Source organism: Callospermophilus lateralis, chromosome 16, assembly GCF_048772815.1.
Source record: "Callospermophilus lateralis isolate mCalLat2 chromosome 16, mCalLat2.hap1, whole genome shotgun sequence".
In the NCBI taxonomy this organism is placed as follows: domain Eukaryota; kingdom Metazoa; phylum Chordata; class Mammalia; order Rodentia; family Sciuridae; genus Callospermophilus; species Callospermophilus lateralis.
The window spans coordinates 87514249-87532005 of NC_135320.1; the positions used below are offsets into that span (position 1 = coordinate 87514249).

General features: G+C 45.8%; 1 protein-coding gene across 1 annotated transcript in view; it reads right to left on the reverse strand.

Moving 5' to 3' along the window:
- The window catches only part of Col22a1 (collagen type XXII alpha 1 chain), a 216866-nt gene that overhangs the window by 18354 nt on the left and 180755 nt on the right, over positions 1 to 17757 (reverse strand). The window contains exons 50-54 of the mRNA XM_076836022.2: positions 17009 to 17062; positions 13089 to 13142; positions 2724 to 2768; positions 1845 to 1898; positions 93 to 146 (exon numbers count right to left, since the gene is read on the reverse strand). Coding sequence (XP_076692137.2) covers positions 93 to 146; positions 1845 to 1898; positions 2724 to 2768; positions 13089 to 13142; positions 17009 to 17062 — 261 coding nt within the window. The remainder of the gene's footprint in view (positions 1 to 92; positions 147 to 1844; positions 1899 to 2723; positions 2769 to 13088; positions 13143 to 17008; positions 17063 to 17757) is intronic.

Sequence of the window (17757 nt, forward strand, 5' to 3'; positions counted from 1 at the left end):
TGTGCCAGGGTGAAAGACCCAAACCTCAGCATGCCAACATTGCTGCCAAAACACACCAGGACATGAGCAACTTAGTCTCAAGCAAAACTCACCGGTGGGCCCCTTGGCCCTCGGGGACCCTGTGGTCCTGATGGTCCAACATCACCCTGGAAAAAACAGAGAAGGGTCACATCATCACAGAGTCACTGGGTGGAGATAAGGAAGGCTCCACTTCAAATATGTATCAAACTTCACCAAAAGACCCAGGAAAACCAGCAGTGAACAGATGCCTTTTGTAGATTGTCTTCCAAACATAAAAACACTCACTTCACAGATTTAGAAATGCTCGCAGCTCTGCCTTCTGCATTAGTGTACTGATTTACCTAATCAGACATATTTCACCTGGTCCCTCAGTGACTTCAGATGGCCCCATCTTGAATTGAGAAGACAAGTGCTTTTGGAGTTCTCCTGACTCACTAGATAGCAACCTGGAACCACCATGTCCGCCACCCGGTGGGCAGAGCGCCAGCCACGCTCATAGCACCTTCTAGTTTGCAAAGCATGATGATGTGGCCTTCTGAGTAGCCTCCTGGACTGGCAGTCCCTACCCATGTGAAGGATGATGATGGAGAGGCTTGGATGTGACTCTAAATAAGCCCTCTGGAAATAGATCCTTTTTTTTTTTCTTTTTTTTTTTTTTTTTATTAAAACAGCCAGAGCGCTGAAATGGAGGAAGAAAGCATTTCCCCATGACCTGGCACTTGGTGCTGTCCCAGCCCCACCCTCGTGCCATGCAAGCTGAGCTTAGTCCCTTGCCTGCCTGGACTCCTTGCATTGCCTTTTATATAAGCTGAAGTGAGAGGGGTGGGCTAGATCAGCAGCTTCAGCAGCTGAGAGGTCCCCAGCAGGGGGACTGAGGTGTGCTGTACTTTAGCTGCATAGGGCTCTGCACTCATGGTTGGTTTTATAACCGCTAAGGGAAGACATGGGGACTACAATGGATTTCTCCTGAGATCCCGTCCAGGTACTTCATCTCATGGCAGCAAATCAGCCAAAGATAATCAGCTTCTGATAATCATCAGCTCCTGGGAAGAGTCTACCTTCCCAGGTCCAAACCTGGTCCTGAAGGATGCATAAAGTGGACAGGAGGCCACTTTGGACCTCAGGACCAAGTACCCATACTTCTGACCAGGCACCCAGTGCCAGGAGGCCAAGCTGTGATCCCACTTGCCTGGCGGCCCTGCAGGATGCCCTGTGCCATGGGTGATCAGTCACTGGGGGTGGAGTGGGGATGTTGAACTGACAGATGTGGCTCTAGCTGGCTCTGCCTGCCTCTGACACACCATGTGACCATGTCCTTAACCTCTCCTTGCCTCTGACACATATGACCAGGTCCTTAACCTCCCTGGATCTCAGGTCTGTTCTTCTGTGGAACTCAGATAAAACCCCTCCTGCCCTGCCCAGTTGCATGACCAAGCCAAAGCAGGAGCCATCTGAGCCGTGTAGAGCAGGACACTAGGAGGCAGTAGAGGTGGAGAGAGGCGGCGCATGTTCACGTTCAGCATGGGAAGCAGAGGCACTGGAGGAATGACCCAGAGCACCCTGAGGTGCCCCTCCAGTCCATGCAAGGCTGGGTCCGCGGAGCCCATGTTGGTCCCAACAGACACAAGATGATTAATCCAGAAAAGCCTCCCATCCATGGTAAGGCATGTGCACCGTCAGGAGCTACAGCCCTGCTCTCCGTCATGCCAGCCAACTGTGTGCCATCACCTGTGTCTTCACAGTGCTGTCACCACCCACTGTGATACGAGCATCCTTTCCTTGTCCCCCATGCCCATACCCCGCCAGGCCCCACCCCCACTCACATCTTTCCCTGGTGATCCTTCCAGGCCAGGGGGCCCTGTGGCACCAGGCTCTCCCTAGAAATGAAAATCCACTGTTAGGATTTGGTTAGTTAGGCATGCAGTCACTTCAGCTTCAGGTTGCCTCAAGCACAGGCCACCTGTGGACCTGGGTCAGACGCAGAGATGCAGGTGGAAGGTCCCAGCAGAGCAGGGTGCCTCTGCATAAAGAGCCCTGGCCCTGAGCTGGTGTCCATGTGTACCCAAGGCCATTGGCAAGTGCCTAGGGCCAACTGTATCTCCCCAGGCCTCAGGCAGGAAAGAACAGCTTGAGTCAGACAATGCCCTTCCACTCCTCCTCCTTATCCGTGGATCAATTGGCTTTCCTACCCATGGCTCCCTTCTAGTTTTCTACAATGTGCAGGGGACCTAACCATTGATCCCAGAGGCCACTTCTATTTGGGGCATTGGAAGAGAGAGAAAGATCTGAAGGATAAGAAATCAGACTCTGGAGCCTTCCGGTCTAGGAAAAAGTCCATGTGTGTCAATACAAGATCTGGACCCTGAGAAAACCACCCAGCCCTCTGGGCCTCAGTTTCCCTCTCTGAAAATCAAGCCCATTATCAGAACCTGCTTCACAGGGCTCAGGAGTGCTGTGCACAGCCCAGATAATGGAAACCAACCTGAGCCCAGGCTGTTGGACTAACTGGCTTTTGTCACGGTCAGGCCCCCAGAAGAACCATCTAGAAGAATCAAACCAAAAAGGGGATGACACTGCCAACTGTGCCCGCTATTCTTTCTAGGACACCATGGTACTGCCCTGCCTTGGGCCCAAGAGTCCTCTCTAGGAAGTGTCAGCTCTGAGTCACCCAGGAAAGCCTCCCAGGAGAGGAGTCCACTCACCCGGGGACCAGGTGCTCCAGAATCACCTGTGTGTCCCTTGAAGCCCTGGAAGAAAGAAAATGCAGTTATTCCACCTGTGAGCAGACTTGTGGGGTGGGAGGGCGCACCCAAGATGGGGTTCAGGTGTGTGGAGCCCTGCTCTGTGCCAGGCCCAGATGGAAAGAAGGGAACAGGAGCAAGGCAGGAAAGGGTGGGGAAGCAACGGGGGAGGGGGAGTAGGAAGGGCCTTGTGGGTCCCACCAGCCCTGTGCCATGCGGGTCTCGTGCACGCCCATCTCCAGGTCATGGGGTGCGGCAGAAGGGGATTTCCTTTCCTATTTCATAGATAAAGAAACTTGAGGCTCAGGCCTGCCTTTCCCTCAGATTCACACGCAGGCCTGCCTGCCTGCAGAGCACACCTCTGTATTTCCACACTCAACCCAGGAGGGGGTCTGTGGCCAGAGTGCCCTTTTCAAGACCAAGATAGCTGTCATCTGGCTGCCTCTATCAGGCTGTCCCTGGTTTACCTCCTGATGCCATCGCCTAATCTCACAAACAAGGGAAGACCCTACTAGGGAGGTCAGAAACCTGGGCAAGGCCACCTGAAGAGAACTCCAACTCAGAGGCCTCCTTGAAGTCACTGTGACCGCAAGGTGGCTGATGAGAAGGCGTGACCTTGTTGGACTCCAGGATGAGGCTCTGGATCTGTGGGAAGTGTCAGGACAGCAGGGAAGGGAGTGGGCAGTGGGAACCCAGGGCCCCGTCAGGGGCAGTGGAAAGGGGTCAGGAGGTGTGCCAATCCTGAGCTTTTCTTCTCTCCCCTGTGAGCCGCAAGCTTGTAACAGGGGAGACTGGTTCTGTCCTGCCAGGTTGTGGTGGGGATTCACAAAGGGGACCCAGGACTGAAGCCTGGTGAGCAGTCAGGACCTGGAAGTGACTGGGAAGGACTTGGAGGAGGAAAGAGGGAGAAGAGGAGGAAGAGGAAGCTTTCTCAGATCTGGATCCAGATTCAACCACTATAACCTCAGAAAGGACACTTAACCCCTTGCAGTCCTGATATCAGCTTGATCAAACCAGGTAATGAAAACCCAGCCAGGGGCATTGTCCACTGGAGGATGCCCTATGCCCCGCCGCCTGATGTGCTTGGGCTGACTGAGGAACCTGGTCTTGGCAGAACCATGCTCCCACCTTTGAGCAATGGGATCTTGGGGGCTTTGCTTCTCTCCAGTGGGACTCTGTTCTGACACCTGCTCAATGAGGCAAGAACCTATTCTACAGGGTCACCAGGAGGACTGGATAAGACATGAAGAATGTTCAAAAGGGCAGGGAACAGCCTGTGTCCCAGCATGTTCCTCAATAACACGGAGTCCCAAAGCCACAGAGGCAGGGACTCTCCTCTCAGGTGCCCAGCAGCCACAAGAGCCAGGGCTCCCGTCGCCCACGTGGACGCCCCACCTGCATTCCATCCTCACAACTCCCAGTGCAGAATAGGTCCTGTCCCCCTCCTCTGGAATCTGACCGTCATTCATGAGAATTGACCTTGACTTTAAGGGGGTGTACAGTGCTCCATGGTAAGCATTCATTTATCAAATTTAAAAAATGCCTTTAGAAAGGATTTAATGGGGTCATCAATTTAAAGTATGTTTGGAAAAAAAAAAAAAAATCAATCGCTAATTCTGTGTTTTAATCCCCAGGGTAACAGTGTCCTCCCTCTCAGGTTCCTCCTGGTGCAGGCAAGAGATTTTGGAAAAAGGAAAATTGATTTTTGTGTTTTATTTCCTCCTTATTGAATACTGGCCAGATGATTTATTGATTTTTTTAAATAAAAGCAACATTAAGGAAACAAATAGCATTCTGATACGCCACTTCTTATTAGATAACTGTGTTTTAGAATTTTCATTAAACAAAAGACACGAGTTCATTTTTTGCATTTTTATGTGTGTAATAGCTAGATATAGATTTGAATGTACAGATGTTGTGATTTTGCATAAAGAAGATTGGAGAAACTACACTGGAATATTAGCAGTGCTTTACTTCTGTTTTACAGGATTAGCAGTCACTATTTTCTTCTCTATGCCATTCTTTTTCTTACTAATAAAAACAAATTCCAAATGTCATCTTTGATATAAGGAGAGCAACTAAGAACAGAACAGGGAGGAAGAGCATGAGAAGAAGATCACCATTAAACAGGGTCGAGAGGGGGGAGGGAAAGAGAGAGAGAAGGGAAATTGCATGGTAAAGGAAGGAGACCCTCATTGTTATACAAAATTACATATAAGAGGAAGTGAGGGGAAAGGGGGAAAAAACAAGAGAGAGAAATGAATTACAGTAGATGGGGTAGAGAGAGAAGATGGGAGGAGAGGGGAGGGGAGGGGAGGGGGGATAGTAGAGGATAGGAAGGGCAGCAGAATACAACAGACACTAGTATGGCAGTATGTAAAAAAGTGGATGTCGAACCAATGTGAATCGGCAATATGTATACGGGGTAAAAATGGAAGTTCATAATCTGCTTGAATCAAATGTATGAAATATGATATGTCATGCTGGGAGCCACAGCCAATTAATATGATGCATGGCATTTTTGATTGAAAGGTGATGCCAGCTAGCCATTGAGATGATACGATTATGTTAAAAAGTACATTCATATGGATACCGGACTCCTGCTGCGGGACTCCTGGAGAGTTCCCATTGGTTGGGAAAGTGCAGTAGGAGGGAATTCCGGGGAGGCGCTTGCGCTAGAGTTCCGGGAAGGAACCAGCAGAACGCGGGGTGGGTGGATCGGGAAGCTTCCCGGGCGGACGTGTTATTGGCGGTTCTTTCAAATAAAGTTTGTTCCTGTTTGAGTGGCTCGTGATCTTGTGCCCAGCCAGACAGCGACAACTGGTGGCCCTGTACGGGGAGCGCCTGAAGCTTGGAGGTGAGTAAAATTGCTCGCCCCTGAGGGAAGGCGACAGAATGGGTGACCATTTCAAAAAACAATGTGTTCTTCTTTTGATTTATTTTGTTTTTGTTTCAAGCTGCCTATCCCTAGAATTTTCTCAGGCAAACTGGGAAAAATGGTTGGCTCAAGGCTTGAAGTTGTTTGGCCCGGAGAAAGAGAAAATTGATACAACTATTCTTTGCTCCGTTTTTGTTTCATTCTGTTTCGGCTTTGTTTTATGCTACCTTACTGGGTTGCGTTACCTTTATAGTAGATTAGAAACTAGTAAAAAACAAACCGAAAAACTGTTAAGTAAATTGTTAGAGGTCCAAACTGTGGTAGAAAACATGTCAGGTCAAGCAAAAGAGAAGGTCTCTCCAGCTAGTCAGACAGAGGAAAATTTGAAGAAAGAAAGCTTAGAGGAAAAACGACCATCAGTTGGGGAGTTACAACAGGAGGCTGCTACTAACTCCGTTCTATCACCAGAGGGCGTAAGAGCTGAGCGGCCCTCAATTCCTGTAGTTAATGCACAAAATCCTAAGGCAAGATCCCAAAGACTAGCATGCCCTGTACTTGAGCAGGCAGGAGGGCAACGAATTCATCGCGCTCTAGATTTCAAAACAGTAAAGCAATTAAAAGAGGCTGTAACAACCTATGGCCCGCAAGCACCCTTCACCATAAGCATGGTTGAATCTATTACCAACTTAGACATGACACCAGCAGATTGAGCTAACATGTGTCGATCTGTGCTAAATGGAGGACAATATTTGTTATGGAAGGTTGCCAATGAGGAATTCTGCATGGAGACAGCTAGGCGAAATACAGCAGCCGGTTACCCTCAAAGAAATCTGGAGATGTTGTTAGGAAAGGGACCTTATGAGGGTCAACGGCAACAAATTGAATATGATCCTGGTGTATACGCACAAATTGCTGCAGATGCAGTTAGGGCATGGAAAACTTTACAGGGGCATGGAGATTTACAAGGACAGTTATCTAAGGTAATACAAGGAACTAACGAACCTTACGCTGAATTTGTAGATAGGCTTATTCAGACAGCTTCTAGGATATTTGGAGATGTAGAACAAGCAATGCCATTTATAAAACAACTGGCTTATGACCAAGCAAATCGTTGCTGCAGAGAGGTCATTAGACCATGGAAACATGAAGATTTAAACACATATATTAAATTATGTAGAGACATTAATGAACAAGGACAAGTCTTAGCAGCAGTACAACAGGCTTTAGATGCCAGGCCAAAAACATGCTACAATTGTGATCAGACAGGACATTTTAAAAGGAATTGCCCCATAGGAGGAGGGTTTAACAAAGCTAGGTATCAAAGGAATAGAATACCAGGTATTTGCCCACGATGCCGTAGAGGGAGACATTGGGCTAATGAATGCCGTTCTCAAACCACCATAGAGGGCACTCCGTTATCAAAAAACGGACAAGGATCAAGTGTTTACCCACGATATCGTGGAAAAAGGCATCAGGCTCCATTGCCAAAAAACGGACTGGAGGGCCCAATGCTCCGGGGCCCAAAACCACAAATATACGGGGCAATGGAGGAACCCAGCAGCACCATCAAGGTAGTGCCCAGGACACATTATCCATTAAATCCCTCATCAGACAAACTAGAGGGAGCGCAGGGCTGGACATCTGCGCCTCCGCAAGAGCAGTACTAACTCCAGAGATGGGAATTCAAATCATTCCCACAGGAGTAAAAGGACCTCTTCCCCAAGGAACGGTAGGCTTATTATTGGGACGCAGTTCTTCCACACTAAAAGGACTTATGATAAGTCCCGGGGTAATTGATCCCGATTATGAAGGTGAAATAAAAATTATAGCTAGTTCTCCAAGAGGCATATCAGTTATCTCACCAGGGGATAGAATAGCACAGTTACTAATAATACCCAGCCTACATGATAAATTTTCTAGTCGTACTGTAGAAAGAGGTACCAGGGGATTGGGCTCCACAGGTGTAGATTGGGCTATGCTGTCTTTAAATTTAGATTCTCGCCCCATGCTAAAACTAAATATTCAAGGATACGACTTTAATGGGCTACTGGACACAGGTGCAGACCTTAGCATCATATCTAGTCAGGAATGGCCAAAACATTGGCCATTACAACAAGCCACTCAAACGCTTCGAGGCCTAGGAGTGGCTACTAATCCCCATAGAAGTGCAATGGTATTAGATTGGAAGGATCCTGAAGGATGTGAGGGAACTATACAGCCATATGTATTGGATCATCTTCCTATAAATTTATGGGGACGAGATGTCCTAGATCAATTAGGTTTAACGTTAACAAATAACATCAATCCTAATGCGCCCACTACTAGGGCTAAACAAGGTTTTAAAAAAGAAAAAAGATTAGGAAAACAAGGACAAAATATAGCAGCACCAATTCAAATAGATCAAGGAACAGACAGACATGGGTTGGATTTTCAGAAAGGGCCACTGAGACAATAAAAATTACTTGGAAATCAGAAAGACCAGTGTGGGTTCCTCAGTGGCCCCTGACTAAAGAAAAGATACAAGTAGCCCATGATCTGGTTAAACAACAATTAGCGAAAGGACATATACAACCTTCCATATCTCCCCATAATACTCCCATTTTTGTTATTAAAAAGAAATCTGGTAAATGGAGATTATTACAAGATTTAAGAGCCATTAATAATGAGATGGTTATTATGGGACCTGCTCAATCAGGGATTCCCCAATTGTCTGCTTTACCAAAAACCTGGTATGTTTTAGCTATAGATATTAAAGATTGTTTTTTTTCAATTCCTATTCATCCTGAGGATAGTCCACATTTTGCATTTACTATCCCTGCACTAAATCATGAAGGTCCTGATCAGAGATATGAATGGAAAGTACTCCCTCAGGGGATGGCTAATAGTCCAACTATGTGTCAAATTTATGTTAACAAAGCAATCCAACCACTTAGAAATCAAAATCCTGAACTACAAATATTTCACTATATGGATGATGTATTATTGGCACATAAAGATAAAAACATATTGCTGGAATGTTATGCCACACTTACAAACTTATTAAAAAATTATAATCTAGAGATAGCAATAGATAAAGTACAATTAAATCTTCCAATTAATTATCTAGGAGTCCTGTTATCCTCAACCATGGTCCGTCCACCAAAAATTCAAATACGAGTAGATCAACTCAAATCACTTAATGACTTTCAAAAGTTATTGGGAGACATAAATTGGATAAGGCCTTATCTAGGCATACCAACAGGAGAGCTAGGACCTTTATTTGATATCCTAAAAGGTCCATCAGATCCAAATTCACCCCGCATGCTAACGCCTGAAGCAAGAAAGGCATTAAAAATCATTGAAACATATATGGAAAATATGCACTTGGATAGAATTGATATAAGTTTGCCTTTATTATTTATTGTACTACCAACAAAAAATATTCCTACAGGAGTATTTTGGCAAGAAGGTCCATTATTGTGGATACATTTATCTTATTCTCCTAATACTATTCTTACTAGATATCCTGAGGCTGTAGGACAATTAATACTCAAAGGAATAAAAGCAGCAAAGGGAGTGTTTGGGATTTCTCCCAATAAAATTATTACTCCATATACTATGGATCAAATTGATGAGTTAGCCAATGAGTTAAATACTTGGGCAATAATCATGTGTAAATCTAATGTTTCATTTGATAATCACTTGCCATCTAATCCTTTGTTGTCTTTTTGGTCTAAGCATCCTGTAGTTTTTCCAAAAATGACAAGAAAGACCCCTATCATGAATGCTCCAAATATATTCACTGATGGGTCAAATAATGGTACAGCAGCAGTAGTTACCCCTGATCAAACTTTTACATTTTTAGTACCCAAACAATCAGCTCAAAAGGTAGAGCTTAATGCAGTATTACAAGCTTTTATGATGTTTAAAGATTCCGTATTTAATTTATTTTCTGATAGTCAATATGTAGTTAATGCTATAGTATCCCTTGAAGATGCAGGTAGGATTTCCCCTTCTTCTACTGTTTTCTCTTTGTTTTCCACTATACAAAGTCTAATCTGGGACAGAAAAGATCCATTCTTTATAGGACATATCAGGGCACATACAGGATTGCCTGGAGCCCTTAGTTTGGGCAATGAATTAGCAGATAAATCTACACATGACATACATATTTTCTCCACAATAGAAGAAGCTATAAATTTTCATAAAAGGTTTCATGTCAATGCTAATACTTTACAAAAACGTTTTAAAATAACTAAAGAACAAGCCAGACATATAATAAAACAATGTCAAAATTGTGTGACATTTTTACCACAAGTTAATCTTGGAGTCAATCCTAGAGGACTGATACCTAACCATATTTGGCAGATGGACGTCACACACTTGCCAGAATTTGGAAAATTAAAATATTTGCATGTTACAGTTGATACTTCTTCTGGATTTTTGATGGGCTCCCTTCATGCCGGAGAAAAAACTAAAGATGTTATAGCTCATTGCTTACAAAATTTTGCCACTGTGGGCGTTCCAAAACAGTTAAAAACAGATAACGGTCCCGGTTATGCTTCTACCTCTTTTAAACAATTCTGCTCATCATTTGGCATTACTCACATAACAGGAATTCCATACAATCCACAGGGACAAGGCATAGTTGAAAGAGCTCATCAAACTATTAAAATGTACTTATTAAAACAAAAGGAGGGAATTGGAAAGGGGTATATATCCCCCAAAGATAAACTTAAAATAACCCTCTTTACTCTAAACTTTTTAAATTTGGATTCATCAGGACTTAGTGCTGCGGAAAGGCATATGTATCCAAAAAATGTGCATAAGCCTAAAGTTCTTTGGAAAGATATTCTAACAGGACAATGGAAAGGTCCTGACCCAGTAATTGTCTGGAGTCGGGGCTCTGTTTGCGTGTTTCCACAGGGAGAACAGCAGCCGATTTGGATTCCAGAAAGACTAACTAAAACGATTTCTACAGATCAAAAAGAAGATAATTTGACTCAAATCCATAACAGCTGATATCCAGAACTCCAGCTTGGCCATTCTTACATCTGCGACTGATTAACCAGGATGCTTTTTTCAATATCTATTTTATTATTACATTTTTCCATATCATAGGTTCTATTTTATTTTTGAGCTCATACAGACCTAGGTTGATGTTTTTCTGATCAGTTTTATTTTTTAACTGTGGAGTTTTTAACATTGCAATGGAGATTTCACCTAGGTGAAACTACAAGGCCTTTACTATTGTCTTATGTGTTGTATGTTATATGTGCACACTTCTGTTTTGTGTTATGTGTCTATATGTGCGTATGTCCATAGATCATATATGAGGAGTGCTCAAAAAAAAAAAAAAAAAAAAAAAAAAATGGATCCAAGTACTTTTTATTATTCACGTAATTTTAATGGTTTAATTTAAATTGGGTAAACAGCTGTTAAAAATTATTTTAATATGTGTACAAATAAGCAGGTTAACAAATCTGTTTGTTTATTTTCATCTTTCCTTTTCATTATATTTAATAATTCTGTTCAAGATAATATAAATTGTTCTAAAAAAAAAAAAAAAAATGTTTTCTTAGTACCTGTTAAAATGTTACATTTTTTTTTTTTTTTTTCTTTCTCTCTTTAACATCATTGTCAGAATTCTTATTTTTCATCCCAGTGCCGGTGAAGACAAAGATGAAACCAAACTACAACTTCTTCGATAATTATCACAACAAACTGTATAAACTGATACATCAATGATCTTGGGAGGAAATGGACATATTGATAGATTCCTCCACTTTGAACTGCTTACAAAACTTGCCTGGACTATGTATCACTTGTATGCACTGTGATCTATCTGTTGATACAACAAATTATGGTAATGCTGGCGTATCTTTGCTGATGTGTCACCAGTGATGCAATTTTCCCTAGGAGTCGTCAATTGATTTGGTGTTGTGGCATTTCTGTATCCTCCTCCCTTCTACTAGTGATGGTCTAATTTTGGGGGCCAACAGAGGTGAGGCAAAGAACCTCACCCCCCCACTGGCACCAAGGCCAAATCTGGGGGCCAACAGAGGTGAGGCAAAGAACCTCACCCCCCCACTGGTGCATAGGCCTATCCACAAGTATGGCTATATGCTGGATCGGTAGTCAGTGACGGGTATGATCCAATTGCAATGGTATCAACCTAAGACAGGAGGCTGACGCCTAAAGGTCAGTTTTCCAATGACGGGTAAGAACCATATGTTGAATTGGACAAACCTAACAGGCACGGTCCCTAGCCACATTACTTGTTGCTTAATTAAACAGAAAGGGGGAGATGCTGGGAGCCACAGCCAATTAATATGATGCATGGCATTTTTGATTGAAAGGTGATGCCAGCTAGCCATTGAGATGATACGATTATGTTAAAAAGTACATTCATATGGATACCGGACTCCTGCTGCGGGACTCCTGGAGAGTTCCCATTGGTTGGGAAAGTGCAGTAGGAGGGAATTCCGGGGAGGCGCTTGCGCTAGAGTTCCGGGAAGGAACCAGCAGAACGCGGGGTGGGTGGATCGGGAAGCTTCCCGGGCGGACGTGTTATTGGCGGTTCTTTCAAATAAAGTTTGTTCCTGTTTGAGTGGCTCGTGATCTTGTGCCCAGCCAGACAGCGACAATGTCAAGAGCTTTGTAATGTTTTGAACAACTAATAATAAAAAAAAAAATAAAGTTGACACTACCTAGGAAAAAAAAAAAGAATATTGACCAGGCAATGAATGATGTGATTTCTTAATTGAAGCCTGGAGACTGGCTATTAATGACTATAGTTTTAAAAATGTAAAGTAATTCAATGAGACAAGATAAATGAAGTGGTTCATACATCTAGTACAAATAAGTCAAACCTTAAATAACCAGAAAATTCTTTATATTTTTCTTATTCCTTAGATCTTTTTCCTGAGTAATTGATGTGCTCTTACATTTTGATATTTTTACCTATTTATTAAATGTTATTCCTTAAGTGTATGCATGATTTTAAATCTTTGCTAATTCCCTTACTTTATGGGGCAATGTTGGTTAGAAATCATTAATAAACAGAAATCTTGACCTTCTGAAAAAAAAGTAATAATTATCAGTATGATTGTTATGCAATTAGAATGGGTTTCTTTCATAACTGGAAAAAAAAACCCATAGGTATGGAAAGCATTCAAAATACAAATTAAGATTCGTTTGTAGGTTCTATCATCTAGAGAAAAGCCCAAGACATTATAATAATAAAGAGGATAAGAACAGAGAAAACGTGGAACAGCAACCCGCCAGTGATGAGTGAGACTTTGAAATCCATCTCACGGCTATGGTATGGAGAAAGCAGAATGGATCACCCAGGATCACTGTTGCCCTGGAGGAGAGGGGCTGCAGATCCCCACGGTCGTCGGCCCCCGCCAGCCCGGCCCATCAGGATGTGAGTGGCTGATGGGTTTGCTGTGCTAGGGACCACTTACAGGTGGGCCTCGGGGACCCTCTGCTCCTGGTAGACCTGGCTCTCCCGCTTTGCCCTGGAGGGAAGAAGGAAAGAAGAGATTGAGGATGAGGTTTCTCAGGACTTCCCCTCTCTCAGCTGCTGCCCTTGCTGTCACTGTATTTCCACAAGCCCCGAGCTTGCTGCCAGCCCTTGGCCCTGGTGTCCTTGGCTGTCCCACACCAGTGTCCACTGGAATCCAGGTCTGTCATGTTCCTGGCTGCCCTGGGATGCTGCTGTTTATACAGATTTCATCTCCAGATTAAATTAAAGGACCGTCCCTTTCACTGTCCAAAGTGCTCTGGTCTGACAAGAAATCACATGGCCATCTTGGTTATAAGGGACCTCATTCACAAAAGCACTCAAGGAGGCTACCAACCACTCTACTTGTCCAATGGCAGCACTGAGGATCAAAGCAGTGATATTTTTACTGAGCTTCTAAAGGGCAAAGCCAGGCAGAATCCCAGCGTCATGCCACACCCAGGCGAATGCTCTTCTCCTGCCAGCAGCAGCACCCACTCACAGGGAAGCCTGGGATCTCCACGCCATCTCCCACCCATCTTCTCCAATATAAAGGAGCTATGAGACAAGTCTTGCTATTTAAAGTTCTTTACTTCCCATAGCTTGGCATTGCCCTGGACAGACAAGTCACCAAAAAACAAACAAACAAACAAATAAATAAAACAAAACAAAACTGATGAGGGCTGTGGGGAGGCTCAGGTCCAGATAAAGTGGCAGAGGTGGTTTGGAAAGAGAAAGTTAAAGGGCAAGTTTGGTTGATGGCCCACCAGGCAGCACTGGGGTCTTCCATTTGGGGGCATCCCCAAATGCTCTGAGCATCTTATTCCACAGGTTGTGAGCCCCGAGCCTAACATGGGGCACTCTGTGGGGGAGGTGAGAGGTAAAGCAACATCCTTAGGGTTAGAAGAAAAACTGCAGGGAGAAGGCTGGAGCTTAAAGCTCTGATGTCCAGGTTTATCTGCTGGTGCTTTCTGTCCTGGACCTTCCAAACCTAACTGTGTGTCCTTTCTCTTCCTGGATCTATTTTGCAGTTGTAAATTCAGGACAATCATCCCTCGTAGGTGTTTTGTGATTGAGCATACACAGGCCTAGTCTGCCCTGCACCATAGTCAAGTATGATGACCCACGTTACCAGCAGAAAAATGATGACCAGCCAGGCCAACTGGCACTGAGGGTCATCCACATGCCAGGCATAACTAGGGTGCTTTATACCACGATGTCAATGGATCCTCACTGCAGCCCAATGAGGGGCACGCTCTTGTTATCCCTCAGGAAAAACATGGGGGCACAGAGAGGTTACGTCAAGTGCTCAAGGACACATAAGGGGTTCTAATTGAGACGTCTTGTCACCAGGGACTCTGCACTTAATCATATACTATACTCAATGCTCAACTGAGTCTTAATGTAAAAATTAAGCAAAAGGTGATTCAAAAAGTTGTCTATCCATCCATCCATCCATCCATCCATCCATCTATCCATCCATTCTTCCTATCTCTTTGCCTATCTGTGTCCCCCACATAAGAACTGGAAGGAACAGGCCAAGGTGAAGAGGGCCATCTATGGCCAGCTGTAAGTTCTCTCACCTCCCAGCCATGTGCTTGGGCCCACCCAGGAGGGTCCCTTCCCACTGTCACAGCTCCTACACCTAAAGGGTGTCTGCAGAAAGAGCTCGTTCTCTGCCCCCAGGGCTGCTTGACTTCAGGGTGTGGAAAGGCCAAGTGCACAGCAGCCACCACAGGCTGGCACGGGATGGATAAGTATTCCAGCCACCACCTCCTGCCTCAGGGGTAGTGAGAGAAGGGCATTCCAGGAGCAATTCCCCTCCCTGCTCCTTTCTCTGGGTCCTCCTGGGACCCCTCCCGAGCATTCTGCCTGCACCATGTCTGTCTTGGTATCTCAGGGTCCCCAGATTCTATCCATCCTGTGCCAAACTCCTCCCCAACAGCTCAGAGTAAGGACACAAATGGATTCCCAGAATGGATCCACGGGAGACCTCTGGAATGGGCACCTCAGGGGTCCCTGAGCAAGGGCACTGAGTCCTCCAGGAGAACCAGCCCTGTCTCCTGCATGAGCTATTGGCCACAAGGACGAGCTGAGCTGCACCCCGTGTGCACCACCCCCAGGGACTGTCCTGTCCCCCACAGGCACTGGGCTGGGTGGCATGACTCTGCAAGAGCTTTTCATTTTGCTGCGGAAAGCTCTTTCTTTTCCTCTCAGTGGTGAATTCTGGCTTCAGCATCTGGCAAACTATGAAATGACAAAGGAGGTACTTCCAGCAAGTTGCATAAGATCGGAATGAATCATGATAGTTTACCACAAAGCAAATTAAATGGAGCATGCAGCTTGCTGTAGAGACGTTTATGTAATTTACATCAGGCTCTAAAGAATCCACAGCTCTCTCCTCACCAGGACTTAAAGTAGGGTAGTTGAAAAAGTAACTCACAAAAATAATTACCAAAGAAGCACAGTTTTGCCACCTCATCGGATCCTCTAGCAACTCTGGAAAGTTGGTATAATATCCTCATTCTACGTGAAAGATTCTGAAGCCCAGAGATGCTGTCTGACCTGCTCTGGGTCACACAGCCTGTGAGAGCAAAACGGCACCCTAAGTTACCTGATTACTACTGTAGTTGCTATAATTTTGGCATAAAAGATTTTAATTTAATTGCTATATTTTAAATGTAATTTTATAAATAAATAATGCATGCTTGTGTTTTGAAAAATTAAAGTGATAACAATAAAGTAAAACACCACAGAGCAGAGAATTGCCTTCCCACCTCATAGCCTGTGTTCAGAATCATCCTTCCATGGATGAATCTACTTTTGTTGGTGTCCTATGGGGTCTCACAGAGTTCCTTTATGTAAAAACTAGAAAAACATACACATACTCGGTTTTATATGCACAGCAGGGCAGACCACCCCCACCCTGTGCCTCTGCCCTTTCCTGTAACTTGCAGCAGCCCTACATCACCCAGAGAATGCCCACGTCCCTTCTAGCAGCTGCCTGGTGTCCCGGGGTAAACACCGTCATTCAGCTAGGACCCTGGGGTGGGTGTTTGGAGACCCTGCTGACTTCAACCTGAATCCTCCCATCCAGGTGTGGGATCTGTCTGCCTTGGTTGTGTGGTACCGGGGTCTAACCCAGGGCCAGGGGCTCATACACACTGAGCAAATGCTCTCTCACTGAGCCGCACCCCAGCCCCAGTCATGGAGACCAAAGTGCTGGCGGCATCCAATCAGGCCTCATCATCCCAGAGCCGGGACCTCCAGGCAGGAGAGACCACCCAGCTCAGGGAGGCCGACTTTGAGGTCTTAGATAAGGGCCTTTAGAAACCCCTGCACACTCCCCCCAAGCCAACAGCTAGGCAGGCCACAGAGACGTCCTACTGAACACTCTGTCCATGTCTTCAGATGTCCCTGAACGAATTTAAAACTAGAGTAGAAAAAGGGAGCAGGGACAAGGCCCAAATCCCGGGGCTGACAGGTGCTGCCCCTCAGTTCAGTGGGAGTGAGAGTGTGTGTGGTCTGTACTCCAGGCCAGCTTGCTCGCCCCAGCGTCCCCTCCCACATCAACAGGACCAAGAGCACCAGGCAGTAAAACAGAGAGGAGAGAAGGACAGGGCCCTGGACTCAGGCCCCCATGCAGCTGCCAGCCCATCAGACAACTTCAGGCTGGTCATTCCACCTCCCCGAGACTCAGCGTCCTCGGCTGTAACCCAGGGACAACGTGCTGACCTTGCAGGGCTGCTGGGAGAAGCAAGTGAAGCAATACATGAGCTTTTTCACGTCCACTGAGCCTGGTTCACAGAAGGCTCCGAGTGGCCACTGTCAAGACCCTGTGCATCTGACATGCAGACTGGTAAGAAGCATGAAGCCCCTTACCGGCTCTCCAGGGGGACCTGGCTTTCCATCTCTGCCCGGTTTGCCTTCTTCACCCTGCGAGAGAAACTCAAGCTAGTTATCAGGTCAAAGAAGATTAGAGGGGAGGGGACAGACACTGCTTCCAAGTGTCCTTCTCCCGCACGTCCAGCAGCTAGGTTCATTCTCCACGCACAGAGCTGGTCTTATTTCATGGTTTCCTTCCCAACACCAAGATCTGGCGCAGACCTCGGATTCACAGCGCCCAGCACGTGCTGGAAAAGTAACACATGGTGCAGAGGGTCGCTCTTCCCAGGCCTGATCTAAGGGAGACTCAGGACAACACACCCCCGTCTATTGACCTCCAGAGTGGAATGCGAGATGGGGGAGGTGAGAGCTGAGGAAGAAGAAGAGGACATGAAATGATAAGCAGGGGATCACAGCTCCCAGGACACACATGGGGCTCAGAGAGTGAAGGCGTCGGCTTGGGCGTGGACAGGACATGGGCACTTTGCATGGGCTCTTCACACAGCCGAGCTTCGACTCCCTCTCCTCTGCCAACCTCATCCCAGAGGGGGCACGATATTCCTCATGCTCCTCCCAGGGATGAGCAACCTCCTCAGGGTCTCTGAGGCATGGAAAGCTAATCTGCATGATGGCTCTGACGACAGAGGCTGAGGGTCCAACCCTGGGCACCTGGACCTGGTCTGGGAGAGAAAGCAGAAGGGAGGAGCAGAGGGGAACCAAAGTCACGGGATCTTGGGCAAGTTCTC